At 38.8% G+C, this 27,209-nt stretch overlaps 1 protein-coding gene across 1 annotated transcript; it reads right to left on the bottom strand.

Moving 5' to 3' along the window:
- Window positions 1-1,113: 1,113 nt before the first annotated feature.
- LOC310947210 (SR-related and CTD-associated factor 4-like) lies at window positions 1,114-26,754 on the bottom strand. Its single transcript, XM_083913949.1, has 18 exons — window positions 26,550-26,754; window positions 25,311-25,394; window positions 24,233-24,277; window positions 23,935-24,096; window positions 23,719-23,836; window positions 23,430-23,563; window positions 23,173-23,310; window positions 23,007-23,080; window positions 21,977-22,073; window positions 21,703-21,786; window positions 21,344-21,429; window positions 20,836-21,023; window positions 17,938-18,038; window positions 17,720-17,833; window positions 17,459-17,615; window positions 17,262-17,356; window positions 2,709-2,847; window positions 1,114-2,033 (listed from the first exon to the last, which is right to left on the bottom strand). Exons 1-18 carry the CDS (start codon window positions 26,577-26,579, stop codon window positions 1,600-1,602), a joined length of 2,280 nt encoding a protein of 759 aa, XP_083770075.1. The 5' UTR covers window positions 26,580-26,754; the 3' UTR covers window positions 1,114-1,599.
- Window positions 26,755-27,209: the final 455 nt, after the last annotated feature.

Here is a 27,209-nt window from a genome sequence, read left to right as displayed (position 1 = left end):
TGTCCGCCGTCATTCATCCCCATTTAGCCCCAAATCACTGATGCCTGACTGGATGAATCGACACAAGACGCGTCAACTCCCGTGCGCAGAAACGCGGCTCGTCGGCCTTTTCCACGGACAGTGCGGCAGCGTCTGTCACCCCTGATAAACTTCTATGATTGAGTGACACGGTCATGCGGGCAGACGGCGCTAGGACCACACGGGAACATGCTCGGACATCGAGCCCTAATATCATCCTCGTCATGATAAACACAGCACGCATCCCCTGGACTCCTTACATACCCGTCACCGTCACCGTCGGGATCTGGCTGCTTCTGCCCCGACATTGGCATCTTCATGTTTCACTCGCCGTTATTGCCCCTCCGTGTGTCTGAATCCTGCCGCCTCTCCGAGGTCTGCCAGTCCACGGACCATGCGTGCTGTTTCCACGCCGCCGAGAGAGGCGGGGCCCACGGTCCTTGGAGACGGCGCGCAAGTGGATCGCGAGAATGCCACTTATTTTTTCTCAGAGCCAATCAGCTGCGGTTCACCTCGATTCGGCATTCAGTGACCGTGTGAAATGCACACTAGTAGCTGAAGAGTGTTTGGTTTTAGAATTACGTGACCAAACAGTGAAATAATCTCTTTTTTACCCAAACACGTAATTGAAGTGCTCTTTGGTGCAGTCTGTAGATATAGAGACTTGTTCATCAATGTGAGCAAATGCTTAGGTGAAAGACTATCTACTTCTATTAAAACTATGGGATATAAGCTTTAGGTAGCTATAACAAGTCATATCTTCAAGATCACTGTTCTATATGATACGAATAGTTCCACTTTTCTTCTGTAGATTGTTCCACATGAAGGCTGCTTGCTAAGTGACATTTCAAACTGATAGTAACATGTCATGGGGGTCTATATATCAGCCCAGCTCATTTTACTTAGAAGTATGTTCAAAATGTCCATTTAATCAACAAAAATAAGACCAGCAGATCAAACGATAGTACCTCTTTTTAATGTTCACTGCACATGATCCTACAAGGTGTGACCTTAATGTACAACAGAGGTTGGCCATGGTAAAAGGGTTTATTCTACCCTCTACTGGCAGGACATGAAATCTTCTTCTGCTTCAAATGAAATCAAACTTCTCTGGTGAAGAGTTAAACACCAGTGTGTTACAAAGGTATTCTTTTTACGAAAAACAAAATACCCAAAAGGTATGAGTTATAGATTTTTTACAGTATTCTTCCATACACAAAAACTCAGGTGAGGGAATAAGATAAAAAATACAGACGTTGCCTTTGTTTTTACATCCAACTACTAAGATTAGACTTAAACTACACAACTGCAAATATACAAAAAGATAGCAAACAGCTACAAGCACATACACTATTTACAGCGAAGAGTGTCTTCTCTGGTGAACTTGAAGGAGCATGGATCACATTCAGAACACTGTCTTGTTTTTCATTGTTTATGTGACATTAAGAAAATGTTCTGGTTGTTTTTATGCACCCCCCTTAATTCACAGCAGTCCTCGTTGAACCAATGCCCTGATACTTATTAGTATCTGTCACAGTGATTCAGCATGCTCTCCCTTCAGGTCCTTCATTCAGCCGACCTCTACCACCTCCCTCGTTGGAAGGGTGGGCACCCAAACCCTGCCCTCCCGTTACGGAAATGCCCCCCTTCTCTGTCACCCATGCCCTCCGGTCCCATAGAAGGATGTCGGTGGAAAGGAGGGCCACGAGGAGGAAAAGGCATAGGCATTCTGAATCTATTCAGCGGAAACATGGGTCCTCCGGGCATCATCTGCGGGGGCATGGGTGGCATGTTTGGAGGTGATAGGAATGGAGGTAGATGAGGATTTGGCATGCCAGGGGGATGCTGCAGAGGTGGCATACCCGGTCTGGGACCTTGCATTACTCCAGGGCCTGGCAAGGTCATTCCCAGTGGTGTAGGCGACCCCAGCTGGTTGTTGGTGCCCATATCTGAGGGTGTGCCTTGGTCTCCTTTAGAATCCTCAGTGGACTCTTCTTGAGGTTTTACACTCCCTGCTGCAAAAGAGGATAAGGTTTTATTGATACCCAGTGGGACATTAGGTATTGTGGCAGCACAAAAGAAGAACAGACCAGCAAGCATGATGACAAAAGTAACATCAAGCCAATAGCAGTGACAACACTGCAGCTTATCTGTTCATATCATGATCAAGTCTAAAGAGAAGTTCCTTTAAATCAAAATGAGGGCACTCAAGTCCAGTGGCGGATTAATGCACAGGCTGGCCTAGGCTGCAGCCTGGGGGCCCCAGGTGTCTAGGGGCCCCAGATTGGACAGACTTTTTAATTTTTTTTTTTAAATGTACTACACTGAGGGGAAAAAAATGTGCCTCCTATTTGGGACCTAAAAAACATTTAAAAAAAAAAGTTTCTGATTGGATGCATATATGAGACACATTTACCCAATCAGCTGCCATCATGTGGCCGGGTTCATAAGGTCAGGTTTGTTGTCAAATGATGCTCACTCACTGTTACCAGACAGTACAGCGGCAAAATGTCAGAAATCTTCTAAAGAACAAGGTTCTTTTTTCTGATAAAGCATGATTAACAATATGGGGGGCCCAAAAAATCAGTAGCCTAGGGGCCCCTGACCACCTTAATCCGGCACTGCTCACGTCTCATGTTTAGATGATGGCTGAAAAATCCATACTATTTTCTTTCATATAAATGTCTTACCTGGTACCACCTTTGTAGGGTCAAACTCTGTGGGGATGAAAGGAGCTCCTACTGGAGGCATAGATGCAGGAGACAGCATAATGGGGCCAGGAAAAGCAGGTGGACTTCCGATGGGTGCTGGCTGTTGAACTGGTGGCGCCTGGAAGACAGGAAACACAATAGCATCCTTGTTAAGATTCAAGTAAAACAAGCAAGAAGGCTTACAGTATTGACATTGTCTGATTCCACAGCATGAAGCCGCTTCTTGGCTGCATCCCATGTGTATTCATCTTTGTGACATTATTTGATGAAAAACTCGTTTGAGGAGTATCTCTGTACTGTATTCCTGAAAGTTTCCCCAAGAATTTTCAGTAGTCAAATCAAAGCAAACAAAAAAGGCATACATCATTTCAAACGTCAAGCGTCGTACAAAAGGTACACAAGTGTGTAGCAGCAGAATTCCACAGATCAAAAAGAGGCTAACACACTGTTGACGGGCAAGGAACAGTAACTGCAAGCTTTGTGTGATAAAACAGATTTTATTCATTTGATATAATCTGCTACAATCCATAGTGAAATAAGAATAAAAATATGACTACATTATCGCTTTAAACACACTGGGGAAAGGGCACATGGAGCAACTCTGAAATTCAGCTCCGCCTAGTATAAAGAAAAACACAACACTTTGATATCACAATGCATTTTAATTGGCTGACCCAAAATACTCTACCGGAATACAGAACAATCAGGTGATGGCAGGTGTCACTAAATACATACACCTTTACTGGCCAAGTACGTTTGCTCAGAACATGTTCAATTGTACTTAATTCAATATTAAGGACATTCATCCCGAATAATGATGCATAAAATTAAGATTTTTAGTGGAAGAAGTTTAGGATCAAGACAGCACATTGTACTACATGTACATTGGAGGTCAAAATTAAAGAACAAATTATAAATACATGATATTGTTCAGAATTTGATAGAATATCAGATGTGGCTTTCCCACTGCTGTACTAGCATGTTTTTTCTGAATAACCAAGGCACCTCAACAAAAACCTTTATTTTGTGAAAAAAAAGCGAACAAAATTAGAGAACAGAAGATTTAAACAATGTTTTCTTAGGGCTGATATGATTCAAAAATGAGTAGAGGCCCTTGCTTTGAATGACTTCAGCACATCTGCACCCACAGGACATCACTAGTTTTTCACACTGCTCTGGTTTGATCTTGGTCCATTCTTCTTCAGTATCTTTCACAGTTCAGTAACTGTAGTGGGTTTCTTAGCCATTACTTTGTTGCTGAGGATCTTCCAGAGAATCTCTTTGGGGTTTAGATCTGGACTCTGGGCTGGCCATTTCAATTTTTTCAATATTCTTAGCTTCAAGGAACTGCGTAAAGCATTTTGCAGTGTAACAGGGGGCATTGTTTTACATTTTAAATTGCAGGCTTATTGGGAGACAGTTGCAGTGGAGGTATTGCATGTTACCGAAGGAGGTTCACAGAAACATTTGCATTCACCCTGCTATGTAGCTGTACAAGAGGCCCAACTTCTGTTGCAGACCAGGACATGATATTGCTAAAGTTTGAGTCTGATGGAAAACATTATGAGCGGCACGGTGTGGTGGTGGTTAGCACTGTCGTTTGAATCCCAGCTGGGGCCCTTCTGTGTGGAGTTTGCATGTTCTCCCCGTGTCTGCCTGGGTTTTCTCCGGATTCTCCAGCTTCCTCCCACAGTCCAAAGACATGCACTTGTTAGGTTAATTGATGATATGAATGGTTGTCTGTCTCTGTTTGTTTCTGGCGTCCTGTCCAGGGTGTACCCCGCCTCACGCCCGATGTCAGCTGGGATCGGCTCCAGCCCCAGTTCGGAGGAAGAAGTGTCAGAGGAGAGAATAGATAGATAATCTCTGGAAAATCCTTAGCATTTTAAAAATGGCTAAGAAACCCACAAACCAGTTACCCAACTGTGGAAGAGACTGCAAGAAGAATGGACCAAGATCAAACCAGAGCAGTGTGAGAAACTAGTGATGTCCTGTTGGCGCAGATGTGCTGAAGTCATTCAAAGCTGTGGCCTCTACACTTACTGTTCATTTTGGAACCCTATAGCCCTAAAAAAACAAAAAAAACATTGTATATATCTTTTCTTCTGACACTGTGGTTAATGTTCTCTGATTTTGCTCACTGTTTTTTCACAAAAGGAAAGTTTTTGTTGAAGTGCCTTGGTTATTTAAAAAAAAACATGCTAGTACAGCACAACAGATATTCTATCAAATTCTGAACAATAAAAAAATAACGGCATTTCAGAATAAATGTAGTATTAATACTTCTCTACTTTTGATCTCCAGTGTAAACACCCTTCAGGTCATCTTGTGTTGAACTTAACGGTGCGATGATTGTCGACCTCAGGAGGTCACAGCCCACGCACATACCAACCTACAACATCAGTGGCACCATGGTGGAGAGAGTGGAGAACATAAAGTTCATCGGAGTGCAGACCACAGACAGTCTCACCTCATCCGGGAACACCACTGGGATTATCAAACGGGCCCATAATCGACTGCACTACCTGAGGGAACTCAAACAGGCCTCACTCCCCACTAACATCATCAGAACTTTCTACAGGGGCACGGTGGAGTCTCGAGTGCTGTATCAACATGTGGTACTGCAACTGCTGCGACAGGAAGGCCCTGCAGGCCCTCTGTACAAGAACTATTCCAGAGCCGCTGCCTGAAAAAAAGCACTGAGCATTGCAAAGGACACACTGCACCCTCTTCACACGCGCCTGGAACTTTAAAGCCTGGACAACCAGCCTGCTAAACAGCTTCCTTGCACAGGCTGTGAGGCCGCTAAGCAGTCACTTCAGCTGACGCCACTGCTTTTTTGCAATGGCCCTTTAAAAACAAACTCTGGCGCTGGCCACTTTAACTCAGCTGTCCTGGACAACTTGTGACTTTTTGTTACTTGTTTCTTACTAGAGTTTTTTTGTTAATGTTTTTGCAAAAATATTTTTACTATACCTACTTTTTTTTAATCAGGGATGGGATTGTTTTTCTTTTTCTTTATGTGTGAATGTTCAAGTTGTATGTGTGTTGCTCTGATATTCCCTGGGAAATGTCTTCTCATTTTGCTCTGTACAACTGCTGCTTTGCAAGATGACAATACAGGTTGATTGGATTTGATACTCTAACTAGGAAAGGAAACCAAACATGCACAGGCACAATAATTTGAAGACAAACTGCCACTAACTTTAAAATGCGTTTACATGTGTTACTATGGTTCTATGACAGTGGTCAAGGGCTTTTCTGTGATCTGTGTCACTGATATCACTCAGTTGCCATACACAAACACTTTATAAGCTACATAGCAGAGGTTTATCAATACCTCCTTTTATCAAAGACCTAATAACTGCAGTTGTATAATTAGTGAGGCATCTTTAAATTGATTGAACGTAATACTGTACATGCAAATAATGACATGAATACACGTTCAAAAGTATTTTCTATTTCATTTTCTACCCTGAGATAATTAAAATTTTTCTTTGCCAGAGAAGTCAGGAAAAATGTTACATATTAAAACACACAAGTAGTTTATGGCTAGCTATATGATGTTAAAATAAATTGTAAATAAAATGTTTTACTGTAGTCATGATTTCAAAGTCAGTCAGAATGATTAAAGCTAGTAATTAAGTCCTAATGAAATCACATCAAACATTTAAGACGCTAACCAAATCAAGTTCAACTGGAAAAGTCAGAATACAGTATCTATATAAGAACCTTTTCATCGCATCATGCTACATGTCTTACACCAGTTACTGCATGACTGCACTTTCAGAAGTTATGTTTTATAAGAGGTATAATTAGTGTATAACATAAACAGTATAGTAAGACTATTGCTGTATACAGAACTCAAATTGCTCACCACATATACATTTTTTACAAAGGACATTCATCTCCACACATGCATGCCATCTTCCACAGATTAACCCAGCACATCATGTTAAACTCACAGCCTACCAGGTGCTGCAAGGTTTCTGCCTTGACATTCTCTTCCTGGTGCCAAAACTGTCTGTAGACACAGGCTGCAGAGCAGATGTAACTATAAAATCATATGATACAGTGATAACTGATATAGTTAGAATGATATAGAATGCCAAACGCTTTCATCCTTCAAAATATGACTGACCAACCTCTGAGTGCTAAACATCAGAACAAGAAATGCACAAAAATCCCCCTAATTATTCATGTGAGCGCCAACAACAGATATGTCTCGTATGCAACCAAAACAAATCTCTTTGTTTCTGTTTCAGCTAATCATAATCATGAAACATGATCATGTAGTGGGGTAAGATAATAAAATCCACCTCTGTGCAGATGATTCACAAATTAATCATGACTCATGCATCAAATGCTTTTCACAATGCTATAGCTCTCTGTCAGAAAAGTTAGTGACAGAAAATTCCAAAACAACAAATTAAAGTTACCGTAGGCAACATTTACATACCAATTTTGTGATGTTTAGTAAAACACCAGTAAGGTGTGTCTACTGCCTGTCATACATACATGTATACACAACACCCTGATATTATATCTTGCATATACAATGTATAATTGAACTTATTTAAGTATATATACACAAATAATATAAGTGATTAAAAACCCATCAACACAACTAGGATTGGAAGAGAATTTAAAGGCACCGTGTACGGTTAGACAAGTCTGTCATTAATGATTTAAAACAGCTGTGTTGCAGCAATCAACACAGATTGCACCAATTTTAACCAGGATTATGTAACTTTTCTGCAAACAAAAATGTATGCCATCATATTACTTTGAAAGAAGATGCTACAAATTACACATTCTACACATCATGGTCATGTAGCAATTTACCCCACATCACAAGATGTGTGAACAGAGTAAAAATAGGCACAGAGAGACAGTATACTTACTTTGTATTTCAAGACTGAATCTGGGGATTTCCCAGTCATTTCAATAAAGGCTTTTCCTTGGAACACCATTTAGTGGCCACCAGAAGAACTGCAGGTAAAACACTTCTGAAGAGGATTCAGAATTTGGCATGGGGATTATTGTCTGAATCATCAGGAGCTGAACTCAGGCCAATAAGTCAAACAGTTGTGATAGCTTGAGCATTTCCAGCTTAATGTATAATAAAAGGCAAAAAAGTAAACAGTAGACAGGAAAAAAAAACCTGTCAGGCATTGCAAACAAAGATTGGAGTTTGCTACTTATTTGACAGTTAACCTCACTCAAGAATTTTTATTAATTTATCCATCTTAGTTAAAATGGCTAATTCGTGCTGTAGGCCACATTTTTGTTTGCTTCCATGTCAGTTTTGGCGCTGCCATTAGAGGGCACCAATGTTGGAAATCTTCTGAAGGAGGGGTGCGTTTTTGCCAGCCACGACAGCGAGGCTTGTAATTTCAGCTTGCGAGTCGGTGTGCCATTATGGCAAAATGTGGTCCTGGAGACACCTACTGTAGCAGGAACAGTCAGAGGCTGTTTTGAGTATTTTGCCAGGTGTTTATATGTCTGAGGCCAGATTTGGTCACCCCCATAGCAAGACAACCATGACAGATGTAGTCATGAAATTATAAGGTGTGTAATTAAGATCAAAATGAAGGTAAGCCCTCCTACTCCCCCCTTTATGCCCCTGGTTTAATATGGTCAGAACTTGTGTGATGTCATCGCAAAATTACCTCTAGTTATGTCTTAATTTTTTTGTATGACTAGTGACTCATGTCAGGTTTTACAAAGTTGTTTGTCTAATGGCTAAAACAGTCTTTTCACTATATTACTGCAAATGATTACTTAGAAGTACATATATGTCATAGATAGTATAGCCAACTGCAGCAATTAAATCAAAGAGTGATCATGACAGAACATACTTTTTCTTTTATGTAAGCACAATGTGTCATGCTGTTCAACTACTAACGTACAATTGAAATAAAGAAAGGCAGTTCAGACGTCAACCACCCTGGATGCGGTCAGTATTCCGAGGATAGCACAGAGGGGTCTGCTCTTACCCTGGTGTTTCACTCCATCAGCAGAAAATACAGGACATCTGCTGCTCCATTTTTCCTGAAAGTTATTTCCACTTAAGAAACCCCATGAGCTAGAAAGCTGGGCACTGGATCTTTGATCAGGACCCATCATCTGTGATGGGTATCAACTCACTGCTTTCATTCTCATCAATTTCATTCCTTTGTTCCGTTTATGCCTGCTACTTATAAGACGTGAAAAGACGGCCGTGAGGCAGCTCTACAATAAACTGGCCTTTAGAACTTGACAGCGTAGATTTTTTATGAGTGATACAAATGTCATGGAACAATGCAAAAGTCCATTTTATTATGAGTGAGGCTTTCATGACCTTACGACCTTTCCACAGGATCATCCAAGAGTGGGAATCCCATCATCCAAAGATAAGTTCTTTAACTCACCTTTGTGAGGCCTCACGTGAGTCTGATGTAATTGAAGAATTTCCCTCTTTCCTTGAAATGTCACTTCACTTGAAAATAACTGAAAGAAGAAGACTGCGCAGAGTTTATTATAGTCCATGTTAATGACTGAGCTCCCCGAACCTATTCAGTGCATGCAAGAATGCTACACAGGGCTAAAAGTCACACCTATGATGTCTACTACATGTAGAATATGGAGCTTTTTCCAAGCATAAAAAGCTAATAAATAAATAATAGAGAGCAGCTTGAGATTTGACACCATGACACCTCTCTCATTCTCTGTACTCTACCTGGCTCTTGCTCATATTCACAAGGACTTTAATTTCTATTCTAAGCACAGGCTTGCAGTTGTTAAAAATGAAAAAGATTTGTGCAACCTCATTACAATGATTTAGAATAATTTTCAGCAAAACCAAATTAAAATTCAGCACCGATCTAATTGATGAGAGATTTGAAACATTTAGATTTTTTTATTTAACATAACCTTTTTTTTTTATAAATAAAAGCCCTTAACACATCCATCTAGATAAAAAGAAAACCAGGGTTGAGAATGTCTTTGTAATCTCATCATAATTCTGTATAAAAAATGTTTTTCGCCACGCTTGTAGGAATAAAATGTTGTATAAATCAGGCTATGAATGATATATGAACAGACCTCTCAGTAAAAATCGTCTGAATATAGATATGTTAGTGCTACTTAAGTGGAGATTTCTGGCTCAGACCATGAGAAAAAAATCATTTTGGAAAAACAGCCTTTGAGGAAATGTAAAAGTACATATATTTTCGCAAGCCATTATAGTGGTAAAGTGTTAATAGATATCACCAGTTAATTACTTTATTAATTAACAAGTTTTTGTTTTTGGGTGAAGTAAATTAATATATTTGTTTCAAAACACAAGATACATGTTGGAAAATGATTGCTGAACATTTTTAAATACTGTAATGCATGTAATACTGAATTATGGAGTTAGAGCATTGAACAGTTTTTCAAATTTTGGGTTTAAGATTTTTTGAGCGAGCCTGAAATCATGGCTTGATGATGCACCGGAATCACAGAGATATAAAGCCTTGCACACACCGAAGGAGAAACATTTCATCCCTCTCCATTGACTTCGTATCATGTGAGGGTGCCTCCTTGTCAATTGTCTGCTAGCAAAAGACAGAAATATACCTAAAAGCTGCTGTGTAGTGGGATGCACTACCAAGAGAGTGACCCAGAACTATGTTTTTACAGGCTGCCAAGTCGAAGAAATTAGCATTTATGAAGCCAAAAGTGGATGCAGGTCAATGCCAACACATAATAGGAATTACCATTCATGCACTGCAACGGGAATTAGCAATGCAATGGCAAGATCGTCCTGACAAGAAAAATAGCTCCTATAGCTAGCCTAACTGCTAAAACCATGAGGCAAATAATTAGCAATTTAGATGCTACTGTTAATTTGTATCATTGCAATGTTTACTGATTTACACTAAAAATGCAAATTCATGTCTGTTAGCACAATGCTAACATAATGGAAATGCACTAACGTTAGCATCGTTATAGCAACCCCATGCTAACATAAGATCCACTTCACATGCTCATACTTGGTCACCTATGCTTACTGTCAAAATGCTTTAGTGTAACTTACAGAAGTGTAGCTAGCGTAAAACTAACAACTTTCAGTTTCTCTTCCTGCAGCTAGCTGAAGCATCCATTTTTTCAGATCATAACTGACACTTGAGGTATGGGCGTGGTTTCAGCTCCTCCAGCGGAAAGAATTTCAAAGAAGTGAGAACTGCCTAGTTTTTATAATTTTGAAACTTTATTTTTTCACATTTGGCAATATTTGTATTAATTCAAATCTGGCTGGGGAGTAAATAACCCATTTTTCTGTAATGTGACAAACTCAGATCCCAAGTTTGTCATCGCTTTACAGAGTGAAAAGAAGAAAGATTACCCAAAATTTCAAAATTGACCAAATTATATTTTGCCTGGGGTGTCTCCCATTCCAAATAACATATTCACAATGTTCTTTATTTAATAGTTTGTTGCTGACTATTGTTTGAGTCTTGTTTGCAGGCAATTTTCCATTCATGCATTCTATTTTTATCATTAATGATTTTTTTCTCTCTCTTTAGCATAAAACAGTGTAGAAAGGGGTTCCCAAAAGGCCAAAATTGTTTTTTTTAACACTAGAACACCATTGTCGGGTGGTTTTCACCCGAGCAAATACATTTATGTGATTGTCTGAGTGTCATGGGTCTCTGGGTAGCTTCAGCATCGTCTTTGACATCTGTGATGGCATGGGTGTTTTCATAATCCAAAACACACTTTTTCCTACAGGCACGTTTGGTGATTTTCACCCAGCAATAGTGATGAAGGTAACGTAGGTTTTGGGTGGATTCTACCCAGGGAAAGTGTTCTTTGTGTGCCAAGGACACTGAGCCTTCACCAGGAATGGGTGGACCTAAAAATAAGTTTCAATCTTTATTATATTTTAACGATATTTTGTTCCCAAATCCTTAATTTTCCAGTAATTTTGGAGCATTTTTATATGGTCCACTCACAATGCTTTTCTTTCATTGTGTTATACGTGACACAGTTTAAAGTAAAAGGACACTATTCAAATATGTCATGTTTTGATAGATTTTGATGACAAGTACTTTTTATTGGTTGTATTACTTTCGGTAAAAATCACCCGGCGTTAGTGATGATGCTTTGAATTTGAGCAAGATCTAAGATTAAAAACTGGTAGGCCATTTAAAGGCACTGTATTTGATATCCAAAACATTAATATAGCATCAAACCACTATTTTCAATGTAAATATATGGTGGAGTAATGGCGAACTGAGCAGAGAATGAAGTCACTCTCCTTCTTGGTGTTGTAATCCGAGCATATCTGTTTTCGTGTTAGAGAGCCGTGTGAAGCCAATCCTGGACCCCTTTTTTCAGTATGTTGAGTAGAGCACTTTAATACACAGAGGCTGACATTATAAAATGTGTTCCCTGTGTGAACTGCACATGGGTCATCTTTGCATTCTCTGTAGTCATTTTTTTTTTTGTGCTGAATGGGCAGTTAAAACTTTTTATCCATGGCGCCCAACTTTGTTTTTTACCTTGTCCACTTCATTCCAAGGGCTGGCAACATTTTTCTTGTATCCGCTTTACTTCCACATGCCCGTTTACCTGTGGAAGCAATGGCTAATAGTTTCACTGGAAAAAATCTGTAATATCTGTTTGGTTATCTATCCATGAAATTAGTCAAATATGCTGCCAAACATGGACTCAAGATTTTTTAAAAGAAATTATTTTACGTTTTCTGACCTTCCAATGAAACACTGAGCTCACACAAATGGGCTTCGGAACCAGACCCAAAACACAGCCCAAACTCTGGTTGGGTGAAACTGAACCACTGTAGATTTACACAAAGAATCACGTACGTGGAGCATCCTGATGAATGCTGAGATGAAAATATGTAATAGGGGGAAAGCTGTTTGTTTTTTTGTTTTTTTAATGCTACTGTGGGTACACTGCAAGAGGTTTCAAAGGGGAAAAAAGTGCTACAGCCCCGTCAACTCCACTGAAAGTAAACATCACCAGGATAGTTCAATTCAACTGCATGTTTAGTTGCAAAATTTCTTCAATCTGGCACTGCTATGCCATGTGCCCCTATTTGGTAACTTTCTCTTCCGCAACCACATTTCTCCTCGCTGCTGCACTAGCAGATGAGGACAGTGAAATTCCATCCTTTTTGAACAACACACACAGGCCATGCCATGTCACCATACATCAAACATGCCATACAGACAGAAGAGCCATTCAAGGTACAGTAGCTGGAATGGTCCCCATCCAAGGAGATACAGTGATGAAATTGCAGCAGTTGATGAGCATTAGAAAAAAAGGACGTCCTGACATGTACATGTGTGGAAAACTTCAAACTGGCAACAGCAGTATGATGAAAAGAAATAAGCTAAAATAACAAAGAGGGCTTACATTGACCAAACTCAACACATCCTACCACCACTCAGTACTTGAGCAGAGGATATAAATGATTGTGTGAAGCCATTGGTGTGTGGGAATATGTAAATGCATTGATAGAAAACAATGTGTTTTGGTAAACATCATACAATGCAGGTCGATCAAATGGTGTCACAATATTGTTATGGGTAGCAACTTAAAACAAAAGGGTTTACACCAGTTTGGATTTTTATCTGAGTATCAAAACACATGCTCAAGTAGTCCTGCAATAAGTACAAGTTTGTCTTTCCACAAGCAGAGCGCAGAAAACAAACCTTTATGCAGGTAAGAGGCAACTCCCAAAGAAAAAAAGCTCTTGAGATTGAATTTGCCAAACGGGGTGATAAGAGCCCTAGTCACACAGGACTAGTATGTGATTTAGAAATAACCCTCCAACATCTGAGTGTTTTGTGCGCCGCACTCGCACAGAGGTGAAGTTTGTATTTTACTCAAATTTACTGACATTATCCCCCAGATATGATATCAAGGCTCTGCATAAAATACATCAAAAATAAAGGTTCTTACCGCATGCTGCCATGCATGTCTTCCATGTCATCCATGTCATCTTTCGAGATTTCGCTCTTCTGATGGATTTGAGCTCTTTCTGCAAATGGGTCTCCATGCTGTGTAGCATGAGGAAGCTCCTGAATTTGCACCTAAAGTGCTGTCAAAACCTTCATTTGTAATTACCAACGCAGCCTCCCTAATTCTCGGCTGGGAAAGAGGCAGAAAAAAGGCTTGGAGAAAACAAAAACTAATAAGACCCCAGATCAGAGAAGCAGATTCGCACAGTATCATTGTTATCACATGGCTTCTGTTTTTGCCAAAATATGGTAGGTATTTTGCACTGGAACTTATACTTGAGGAATAACGGACAAGGCAGATTCGCACGGGATTAAGAGAACAGGCGACCTCCACAATTACTAGAGGTCCCAGGTAATACTAGTCCCGTGCGAATAGGGCAAAGGTAAGTATTTTCTTTTGCAGGTATTAAAGGTGATTAAGCTGAGAAAAGCTACTTTTCAAAAGCCATGTCATGAATACAAATAATTTAAACAGGTGCATTCCCTTTAAAGTCACGATGGTCAATATCATGGGTATATAGAACGCCTGCCATAAAACCTTTTGTAGTGAGATTTTTTTTTAAATGCGTAAGATGTGGTTCCGTTTACGATTTAGAAGGTTGACAAGTGCAGATCAGTGAATAACAATGCATTAATATTGCTTTGTGACTAAAATCAAAAACATAATGCTTTCTGATGCACTACAGTTTATCAATAGTAATAAAAGTATAGATGTGAGTTATACTGAATTATAAGTTCAAGTGTCTTCTTTACAGCTCTTACAGCCGATTGTTTAGGTGTATATAGGGGAGTAAAGGTCCATAATATATTACAAGCCCCAGTCGACCTCTGGTTTAGAATTAGTTAAAAGTATTCATAAGACTCTTGTGATAATGAATTATAAGTAATTTGTTATGTTTTATAACTGTTGATCAGAAAGGATTATATTAGTTTACGTGTGGGCATGAGGTATTATGCATCAGTGATCAGTGAACTATGAATGCCTGTATAATGCCTTATGTGGTTTTCATAGAAAGTATTACTGTATCAACCAAGCTAAACTAGAGCCAATTTCTTTAACTGATCTTTGCAGAGATGACTAAGTAGTGATATCTTCACAAATAAATAAGAGGAAAGCATGAAAAATGGTCAATTAAGTAACAAATGACAAAAAAACAGGATAGCATAAAGAGATATCTGAGCTTCGTTGATACCAAAGATTATGCTACGAGTGTTTTGAGTAGTTTTGTTATGGATCATGGCATTTTCCCTAATAATTTGGTCAATGGCACAGGCTCGAGCTCCATGAACAGTATAAAGAGTAGATACGGAACCTGCTGTATGTACTGCAGTACATGGACACCACCAGTACATGGAGCCATGAACAATAGCTTGTTACTCAATATTCCCCTTGCCAAAAGCATATCTAAAAATATCTCAAATTATTTATTTTGTTACATCAACAGGTTTGGCACAACCATTAGCATACGTTGCTAATGATGCTGCCAGCTTACCTTGACTCCCACTTGGACACTTCCTCCGTATCAGGCCTTTTAGTTCCACCAGCAGCCAACAGTCAGATATGCTCAACCTCAAGACATGTGAGCAACCCTTCTTCACAGAGGAGTGTGCAGGCTAGCATGTTTGCTAAATATGGTAGGTTGCAGACATTCCTGCTAAATCATGTTTCATAAAACCTAGGTGTTCACTCACTTATTCAGCTTTTTACCAGTTTTAACAGAACTGTTAATTAAAGCTTAGTTTTTGCCCTCACATTGGGTGATCACCAAATGTCACATGTGTGCTTTAATTGTGTTATTGACAGCTCAATACAAGTTTGTATTTCCATGAGTTTTTAGGGGCAACACCTATCTAATCCAATACACACGTCATTCAACCACTGGTGGATTGTTATGAAAACCTTTTGGTAATTATATGTAAAAATGATGTACACAATAACATTGCAAAACCCATAGATTCTCTATAACAGAGCTCAGAAACTAAAAAAACAGAGAAAGGATCACATAACAGCTTCCCGCTACACATACCACAGTAAAGTTTTTTGTAATTCCCACTTTATTTGAATAAGTTATGCTGCACAGTACAAGGTTGCTGCTTGAAGATGCAAATATGTTGCAAAGAAAAAGGAAAAGCGGATGAAAAAGCACTGTTGGATTTAATGCTTTTCAGCAGGGGAGCTTATCTGAACTGACTGATTTGTGTTTTTGCTAGACCACCTGATCTAGTCTAAATGCCCGTAGGCCTACAAGCCAAAATACGTGGTAAACAGACTCGCCACGTCTGCCACAGCGTGACCGCAGCAGAGCACGTCCATTATAATCAACTGTAGCTGCTTCACCAACCACGGAAACGGTGCGCATTGCTCATCTCTAGCTTCTTTTCTCTACATGCAGCACTCACAGGTAAATCCTGCATAGTACTGTGTACATTTTTTGACCACAATTTTGGCTTACACGGTGAGCCTCTTTGTTTGAAATGTTAGTTAGTTTGACTATTAGTGAATTTCACCAATAACATATCAGAGGCTTCAGTGAATGTTATGATGGTTATTTACGGCCTAACATAGACTGAACACTAATTTACAGTAGAAAGGTGATTTTACTGAATTAGGTATTACAGGTCCCAATTTTAATATACCCTTTTAGGACAAGATATTTCCCCTGGCCCATGGTACAAGTCCTGATGAAACATTTCTGAAATGAAGTTACCCTTAAGCCCGGTTCACACCAAAGATTGGCGACGAAATGAAACAGTTTTAGAACGTTGCAGCGGTTTGAACTTACCTGTCTAGTCTGGACTTAAACCGGCTGATGTTGTCTCCTACGACTCAGCTTGTCAAATAGTCAGCAGCTGGTTTTAGAATGTAAGACACGTCATCTGTTTCAACAGCCAATAAAGTCAGCGCAGCTGGAGCAAGTATCTCACTATCTCTGTCCTAATTTATACAATATTTTATATTACTACAAATTAAATCCAGCTAAGGAAAAAAAAGCCTAAAATCTCTGGTTAGAATGAAGGTTGAGAGTTGTTGCTATGGAGATGATACACTGTGTGGCCTTATCATGTTTCAGAATGCTGCAGACTTGCACATTGCAAGTAGTTGCAAGTTTTAACTTGTCTCGTGAATCTTTGGTCTGCACTGGGCTTTAGAAAGGTGCCATGTGTACAACTAGATTTATTCATTGAGCATCTATCACTGATTGGGATAGTCTTTAGACTACACTGTACGCTGTCACAATAATTCCAATTTGATTTAGAGGATTTTGTCATTCACTTGGGGACGGTTTTTATTTTTATTTTAACCTGGAGCGGCTTAATTTTTGAAGAGAAGATGAAGAGGATGGTTCAGATAAGCTCCACTACTAATATGCAACAATTATTTATTTTTCTTACAGCCTCCACAAGAGGGATTGTGAAGTAAGTCTTCAACACAAAGGCCATTAAACCAATCAAATATCAGCACTTGTAATATTGGAAAGAAAGTGTTGTTGAAAGTGTGAAAGACTATTAGTATTACCTGAATATGAGCAGTGATGGTTCCATCTGCTGGTACATTTTCCAGTGCTCCATTTACAGCCGCCTGCTTATTGAGGTCCATGCCATTATTCCACTCTGTGCACAACATAAAATATAATGACAACATTATGGACATCTTTTCTAATAGCCTGCAGCAGGTGAAGCTTGGACATGCTTAATGAATAGGTAAGAATTTACCTGGATTTAGTGTGTCTGTGTCCATTATACCTCCTTCACGATAGCTCTGCAACTCCTCAACTTTGACTTTGCTCCAAGGGATGTAGGTAACTCCCCGATCCACATCCCAGAACTTTTTGTGAGCTGATTTTATACCTTTGTTCAAAGCCCAAGCAATCTAGGCAAGAATGACATTAGCTATGATCAAGTTAACAGTCACCATTAAAACAGGTCATTGAACCAATATAAAACTGGAGATATAAGTGATTTGTGTTTATGTACCTTAACAGGCTTCTGATTGACTTTGTATGACCCCCTGCTGAGTTTGTTTAAGGCTGTATTGGCATCTTGTCTGTGGACCATAACAATATAGGCACAACCCCTTGGAGGAATCATCTGGACATAGAGACAAAAATGGGTAATAGTATAAACACATTATCTTAGGACCACAGAGGGTTATCAATCTCAAACCATCTTTGACATGAATAGTCTAAACTTACATTGATGGACTCAATCTGGCCAAACTCTTCCAAAAGGGATATCACGTCGGACTGCTGGGTTTTCTTGTCTAGTTGTCCAACCCAAAGTGTAGTGCTGCAAACTAAAGGCAAAATGTTTTTAAAATGAAAGAAATTCAAGTTGTGTTTATCCAGGAGTGACCCATGCTCATTTGAAATTTTTATTTTAATGGTATACTATATGTTGGGCAGAGTTGACTTGCTATAATGGTTACTACTCAGATTCCTAAGCCAACCTGAAAGCATGAAATGGTTTACAAATCTTTTCCCCAGGAAATCTAGGGGATGGTTACCCAGTTTCTGTGGAGAAATGAGAATGGATTAATGATAAATCTAGTTACCCCTGTTGGCAACCAATTGCCCTGTATTTTAAAAATATATCCCTTGCCCTTAGCGCACGACCTTGTGCCTTAGTGAATAAGACTTGTGGCTGTTTTCTTCATTTAATCTACTTGATCAAAATTAAATTGTGTGGAACTAGAATTACTGCCTTGTAAATGTATGCCTCCAACCAGTCAAGTCGCAGTTTACATCCACGTCTGTCGAGATTAATATGATATATGTAGTAAAGACTTTGAAGGAATTTAATAAAAGGAAGTAGGTGTATTTTTGTGAAATATTCAACCCGGCAGCACAGAAGATCTAAACAATCACCACAGTTTCAAGCTTAGTGTCACCAATTCAGTATCAGACCAAATGTCTCCTCCTCTGTTCCTGAGTCATGGAGTTGAATAATGGACAGAAACATGATGTCATGTTGACCTTTGAACTTTTGCATACTTAATCATTCATGTCGTCTTCATTTATATAACATGTTTTGTGAGGTCACAGTGACCTTGACATAAAATCAATTCATCCTTGAGTTCCAGTAGACACCTGTTCTAAATGTGAAGACATTCCTTCAAGTCGCTGCGATATCGCATTCATTTTTGCCAAATTTCAAGAAATTCCCTACAGGGATTCCTAAGATATCACTAAACACAACAATAGACAACCCAAAAACATAATGCCTCTGGCCATGGCTATCACCAGCGAGGAGGCATAATAAATCAAGAACAATTAACCAATCTAGGGCTGCCACTAACGACTATTTTTATATTGATTCTGCTATTGACTATTTTATTAATTAATTGATTAGGTAAAATGATACATTTTCCTACACAATATCAAGTTGAATGTTTAATTTAGGTTAGCTATGTCACTGTATAACACAACCAAAAGCAAAATGTAGACAAATGTTTATATATTAAAATGCAAAACTGTACATTCAAACTGGCAACAGCTACATGATGATAAAAAAAGGATAAAATAACAAAGAGGGCTAACATGAATCAAACTTAACCCATTCTACTGCCACTCAGTAAAACAAGAGCAGAGAATAATAATGACAACAATTAACAACAGTGCTCATCAGCACTGCCGCTGCTAAATAAATATAAGAGAAACACTGATATGATTGTATTGAAACATTTTAGAAAAAGTAAAAAAGGCTTCAACATCATCTATTATGATGATTAATCACGGCAGCCCTAAACCAATCACTAAGGCACCAACGATGAGCCAAACAACGGAAATGTCATCAATACTTGAAATTGAAAACAAGCAGGGCCCTAACTTAAGGGTGCCTCACCATCCGAGGGACAGAAAAAAATGGATCAGGGATGATCAATAATAACATTTTTGACTCTAAAATATAGACCTAACATTGAAATAAAATACAACATATAAATCTCTTAAGAAGTTGTCAATTCCCAAGCACTCTGTTACAAACGCTTACAAGAGCATATAAGGTCATAACACTGACGTAACTGCATCATAGACCAAAAAATTCAATTAACCTCACCTTTTAAGCATACATTTTACTTTGCTCAAATACTGCAGTTTTAAACGTCTGTGTCATGCTTGAAATGTGTTCTGACTAAGTGGATGTCTGAACATAGTAATGCTTCTGTAACTTCTTGCTGGTGTGGTTTAAAGCAGCTACATAAACAGATGTGACATGCACAGAGTTGTTGTACTTAGACATACAAATACATAAACATATATACAAATTCATTAAGCTTTCTAATGCTCAAAGAAATAACATTTACTGTAAAAATATGAGCAATTTGTTCTAGTAGCTTTGAGTAGCACTTGACTATATAGATTTAATTATTTAAAAAAAATATATACATACAAATATATAGGGCTGCCCCCAAAAAATAATTAACAGACCAAAATGTCATTGGTCGATTGGTCGCAGGGAAAAAAACAAACAAACATTTAAAGCTGTTTCTTGTCAAAATTAAGTAAAAATCTTTGATCGGCAGCTGGCCTAAGAGGCTGGAGGGCTAGATACAGGAAGTCGTGACACTCGCTCACTGTCAGTGCTTTTTTTTTTGACAGCGCAGCTCCTATGGCTGTACGTCGCGGTAAGACAGTTAACAGTTAATAGCCAATCATGTCAGGAAAAACATCTAAAATATGGAATCACTTCGATAGAATAACCCCCAAATAGGTGGTCCACGACAAACAGGACCTTGCACCTTAACATTTAAGTAACGTTAGCCTAGCCTAGCTGCCGGCCCAGCTTGAGCCCGTCCCCTTGCTGATTTTTATATATATATATGCTTCGATTAGTCGACTAATCGGCTAATCGCTCTAAATGACGACCACTGGACGACCAAGAAAATCCTTTGTCGGGGCAGCCGTACAATTATACATACTCAGCAATGCGGTGTCAAACTATTCTAATTATCTCTTGTGAAATCAAAGCAGCTCCTCTCAACAAAGTTCGATAGATTGTTGCTGTGATTTGCATGTAGTAATGATTCCAGCAGTTCTGTGTACTGTAAGTATCACACACGACATCCATGGGTTTGTTTCTGTTGTAGTACTTACCACTGAGTGTCTGGCTCTTTATGCTGGGAAGACCTTTCTGACGGCGCTCTCTGTCCTTCTCCCTTTCAACCCTGTCCTGAGAACGAGAATGTGATCTGCAGCGATTTTCTCTGGAGCGAGAATGAGAGCGCCGATGCCTTGACCTTCTTGAGCGGGATGAAGATCTCGATCTTCTTCTCCTGGGAGATCTGAAACACAAAGAAAGGAACCAGCTGGAAAGTGTAGTCACAAAATCCTTCAATTCTGGTAAACAAAAATATCCCTTTCCCCAAGGGTTGAGTGAGAAACGACATCATGAACACTGAAATGGAAGTCAGTGCTTTCTGATGTGTAATTACTCCTCAGGATTCATTGACTTTTGAAGCAGATTATCAAATAATTTCTAAACTCACTGTAACATAAAAAGTAGTTATAAAATAGGCTTTGGAATAGTGTAAGATGTGCCCAAATAAAAGCTGACAAATAGAACTGTGCTAGACAGTTATCTTTGATGAGCACAGCCTCTTACCTTGAACCAGATCGGGATCTTGATCTCCTGCCATAGCCTCTGGGTCTGCCTTCCCGCCTCATTGTTGAGTCTTCTCTGACATTTCCCTATTAGACAATAATGACATGACAACTTTTGACCAAATTCCTGAGTAGAGGGTTCCAAGTATCAAGTTAAAGAGTTTGCCTCATGTATCAAATTCAAACGAGGCCTATCACAGAAGCTTCCCTGCCAATTGAGGTAGCTAAGGCATTTCAACTGTTCTAATGACAAAAACTAACAAACAGAAGTTGACACCCAAATACAAAAGCAATACAAGTCTTTCTCAACACAGGAGAGACGTTTCGTCAGGTTAAACTAAACTGGGTTTGAAGACGTACCTGTGGTTGCGAATAAGCCTCATTTATGGAACGGTATGCATCTAGCATCAAATGATGTTCCCCATGACTCATTCCTCCACTGTGCTGAAGGATGAAAAAGAGACAGCCACAGGAGATAGTAAAAAACAAAAAACAGATAACACAGGGACATTGACCACAGCACATTACAACTCAAGCTTGCAGCTCCACACATTTGATCCTTTACTTTATCAAAACATCAGTTGCCATATTTTACTTAGTTGAGTAATTATATAATGCAGTCATGATCGGATACCTCTATACCACCAGTCTGTCCTGTCATATGTGGATGAACGTTCTCTGTGTTGGGCAGCTGACCAGGAAATTGAGAAAACACATTTTCAGGAATGCCCCTGTCATGACAAAATATACAGACCGTGAATTTGTGTATTGCAAACCTACAAAGACAATAAAATATTTAAAATAAATTACAACAAAACAATAATAATTGTAGTCCTTTCCAATGTACATATTTTGACATGTCAGGCAAGAACAGTGCAGATGTGGATAATAAGATTAATAAGGTCTATTTTAATTTTGTAATTCCAGTTCCAAACAATTGATGCTGTGCATGCTAGCTCAGGGGTACAACTTACTACTTACTTAATATAACAGAGTAATGAATAATCATCTTAAATAATTTCCCAGTCTGGGATTATTAAAGTAATTCTATTCTAATTTCAGCTGGGCTTTTAATTCACAGGTCAATAGTTGCAGTTAAACAGACCTACTACCACTAACTCATGTGTTTCCAACCACTCATTTTATGCACATTACAAACATGCATATCAGGAAAAAAAAAAGTCTGCCTGGATGGCTTAAAGATCCCTTCTAGGCATGTTTTAAGACATATAAATATATTCTGCTTGGAAGAATAATAATATGTTTTTTCCACAAAAATAAATTATCTAGTTTAAAGCTCTATAAATTACATCCACTCCTCTGCCTTCATTCAAAAATACAGAATCTATGAAGATAGACTACTGGACATAAGATGACTACGCCTTCACTGAAAAATTAATTGACAGTTTCATTTTCCCTTGGAGGCTTGAAGTTTCCATACATATTTGTTTAAGTTATATACTGGACAGAAAGAATCAGTGAATATATTACTAATGTTAGCAACATTGATTGGCATTATCAGGTGTTAAGGTGAAATGCCTGCAATAGTGTGATACATGCAATATGTTTAGAGTCTCAGCATTAAGAATTATCTGATGCTGTTGTCCCTACACATTTATACAAAGCACATTTATACAAGTATAAACACAGTTTATGAAACTTACTGTGACTGGGAAATGTCTTCTTTAACCATTATATCCTCGGGTTCATCGTCATAGTCAAAACGATCAAGGAGTTTCTGAGGAAATATAAACATATTACACAGTAAAAGAAAAGTAATTTGTATATTATCACAATAGGTTATGTTGTGACACTGAGCTATGCTATTACCTCGGCTAAAGAGCTTTTCTTTTCACTGTATGGGTTGAGCTGGGTCGTAGGCATCTGGGGTGGGTTTGGCATGCTGTTTGTGATCGAGGCTGACAGGGTGTTATCTGCCTGCTGGAAATTCTGGAGCATCCTCTGTAGCTAGAGGTGGGAGAGGGAGAGGGATGGAGGGAAGCAGGGAGGGGCCATTCAGAATTTACTGCCAATTTATCTGCCATGATCCAGAACTGACAGAGCACTTTAACCAATGTATTTCTTACCTCCTGACCATGGGGGGACTGAAAAAGCTGTGCCACAGCAGCTAAGGCATCAGGACTGGGTACCTGAGGCACAGCAGTCACAACTGAGGCACTAGTGACAGGAAGCTGCGTCTCTGGTTGGGAGTCAGCAGTAACTGTTCAGGTACAAGAAAAAGATTGATAATGATAATTATCAATTAATGATCTTGCAACAGTAAAACTTCTCTTTCCTTTATTTCCAGGTAACACTCGAGTGCATTGTTACAAACATTCAAGCATTGCCCAAAGAGAATTATATGCACTCCTCTACCTTTAAGTGCAGGGGAAGATATAATGGCTCCATTGGCCATATCCATCAGAGGCTGAATGATGCCCATGTCAAACACACCATTCTTCTGCCACAGGTTCAGGACACGGATAATTTTGCTCTGTAAAAAAAAAAAAAAAAGCAATCCCATCCTTAAGATATTTCTTATTATCATTCACTGTAAGTATATAAAATACCAAAGGAACAAACATGGAATACCTTATCATCCTCTGGGCAGCGGTAAAGATTTTGGAAGGTTTCTGTAAAGTTCTTCAAGAATCTGGGCCCAAATACATCTTTTTCAACACCAAACTGATGCCGTGACTGCCGAACAATGGAATCCACCACATACAAACCAGGGACTTTTAATTCTGGCTTGCACTATTGGAAACACACAAAAACAAAATTAAAAAAAGACAATTTATCCTACTTGTCTCGTGACAAATTGCATTTGTAAAGTGCACTTTGAAGTAAAATATTTAATTTAGCGTACAGTAACAGGAAATAGAGTACATACCTTCTTGATGAACTTTTCAACAATCTGGACCACATGTTTGTAAAGCTAATACAAGAAAAGAAAAAGAAATCAGTCATAGTACGCTTGATAATGTTTTAATCATGCAAACTATAGCCATAAAGCAATGAGAAATTGTAATGTTGATTCTCATTTAATACAGGATTTCTGCAATCAGTCAAATTAGCCTCACATTGTCTAGCATCAAATGAAGGATTAACCTGCCATCTTTGAATAAGAGGGTTTTCATCTGACATTAAATATCCAAATTCTTCAAAATGTCTCAGCCCCAATTAAGACCAAACAATATCACATTTAACAAGTCATGTTTAGTTCACTGATGGCTTTAGAAATATCATGTCGCAAAAAAAGGACTGTGTTTCCAAGATAAATAAAGGCTTATTCAAAATCTGGATTATAATATTCACTCCCCCCCTGTAGCCTGGAAAGATGAAAAATATGCATGCTAACAATATGTCATTGAAAATAAAGCCTTTGAAGGTTTCAGCCATTACCTTATACAGTTAAAAAGGACCCATTGTCAAAATAGAAAAACAATACCAAAATGTCTGTGAAAACGACCACAGCATTCTCAAAGAATCCACTCATGCTCAGTGTATCCAAACACACACTTTTCCCTCATATGAAAATGTCCTAAAGTCCAGTTTGTCACTAGTAAGCGCAACTGCAGCAGCACTGTTTAGTTGTTGCTCTTTCACTGACTACCTAGTATGTAGCCAATGAATTAACACCTTTGTAAGCCCTATCTGTCAGGCCACAGAAATGTCACCTATGGGTACCTCCTAGTACAAACATTTGTATTCAGCTATCCACATTATAGGAGGTGAGAAATTGAAAATAGTGAAATTATAATCTGTAGAAATAATGTTCCTTGAGGTTAGGTTTATGAATATATACGGCAAAACTTTAGATTTTTGTCTGATGATCACAAATAATAGCATATCTAAGAAAATTGAGCCACAATGCTTAAAAACTCAATCCAATAGTCTAGGAGATCACCATCCGCATTAGCGACTCCTCGCTGTGACAATATCGTTTATTTATGAAGTATTCACTTTACCTTAATAGCTTTGATAGCTGATTTTGTGACAGACATCATCTTAGCGCGGGATATTGGAGGCTTCATGTCAATCATGGAGAACAACTGATGGGTTTTAAAAAAAGAAGAAATTACATCAGTTAATGTATAAAGAAAAAATATCAGTAAGCAATAACATTGGAAAACATACATGCTGCTTTTTTATAAAACATAGGCAACACAGGCAGCACTAAACTACAGTAACATACAGATATTTCTCACTAATAGATAACAGAGAATTCAGTAACAGTGAACATTGAATAAAATTATGAAAATATAGTTTAAGCAATAACATTTACACACACTTATGCACTGCATTTGTTTTCAATAGGCTACACACAGAAACTACCTGACATGGGTTAATGCAGATTGTACCCATTCTTACAGAAGCTGTATTTTGGTAACATGTCTACTCTGCAATAACGCAACAGTATTTCGGTTCTTTATTTAGGCCTAGGCTGTGAAAACTATCAGCTCTATAACCATATCCAAGCATCCGTGGTTGATGAGAATGGATTTATGTCTATGAGAGCAACTCATAAACACCGTTCATTCATTACCTCGAACTCATTTGCATACATATAAATATTATGATTCGTCGTTGGAAGCGTCATAATACATTTTGGAAAGCAGCATCTAAGGTCTAAAGTCCATGCATTATATTAACTGTTATGTCACCACCAACGACACGCGCACACACACCTAACTTGTGTTGTTTAGTGAGCGACAAGTTAGCATTACATTTAACTTCCTCTAAACAAGCAGCAGTGCTATGGTTACCTGTGACTTAAAGGTAACGTTAGCGTTGTTTTTAATACTAAAAAGGGGACACATAGCGTTTACGCTAATTATGTTTGTGGGGGCTACAGAAGCTATTGCTATCGTATACTACTAATGATATTTCATCGTGGTCTCAGTGATGTAAGTTAAGGTTAACGGTTAAGTTAAAGACACTGAAATCACAGGCCTGGCCAGATTAACGTACAAGCGTTTAAATAGACATAAGCTAGCGGCTAACAAATCCAATCGAGCCATGTTTACGTTTTAACTGACCAAGTTCTAATGAGCTAACTTTTTCCAGCAAAAAATAAATATCCAATACGACAGTTTGAAGTTGGATATAATTACGTAGCTTTAGCTATCAGAGACATTGGCTAACGTTAGTGTGTACCAACTGACATTAGCGTTAGCCTTCATCGGGCTGAAACAAGCAAACTTTACCTCCATGTTGAACGCGTTCACTGCATCCATTATGGTTTGTTATACCGAAAACTGGCGAACGAACGTTTGTATTTCTGTAATCTACCCGATCATAACCACGCGTAGTTATATAACGTTAGCTTACAACGTAGACAGCGACGCTGAAACGCTCTATTTTGATTCTGGTGTGATCACATTGCTATGCTAGGTATTGCTACTGGCTTCGTGTTCCACCCGCCTGTGTGCGTGCTTTGGTGTGTCCGTTGGCGTCGGATGTCACGGGAACGTGCTGCCTTCGCGATTATCGGGAATTTGTCATTTCTTCTAATTGACTAGGGCAGTCTTTCTCAAATGGGAATACATGTACCCATGGGATACTTTGGAGTACTGCAGGGGTACATGAGACTAAAAATATATATTCATTCATTCATCTTCAACCGCTTGTCCCTGTCGGGGTCGCGGGGGGCCTGGAGCTGATATATAATCATTAAAAAATATTACTCATGCATGGATCCTAATTCCCCATTTCTTATTTAGCATTCCTATTTTAACTGCCATAAACAAATGCAATCACGATTTATGGTTGAAACTAGCAGTAGCAAGTGTTTTTGTATTTTAAAGGCTTTATAAATGTTTTTTCCCCCTTACAAAACTGTTTTCGCGTTGTCAGGGGGTACTTGG

This window comes from Echiichthys vipera (genome assembly GCF_963691815.1).
Source record: "Echiichthys vipera genome assembly, chromosome: 5".
NCBI classification, from domain to species: domain Eukaryota; kingdom Metazoa; phylum Chordata; class Actinopteri; order Perciformes; family Trachinidae; genus Echiichthys; species Echiichthys vipera.
This window is presented reverse-complemented; position numbering and strand designations above follow the sequence as displayed.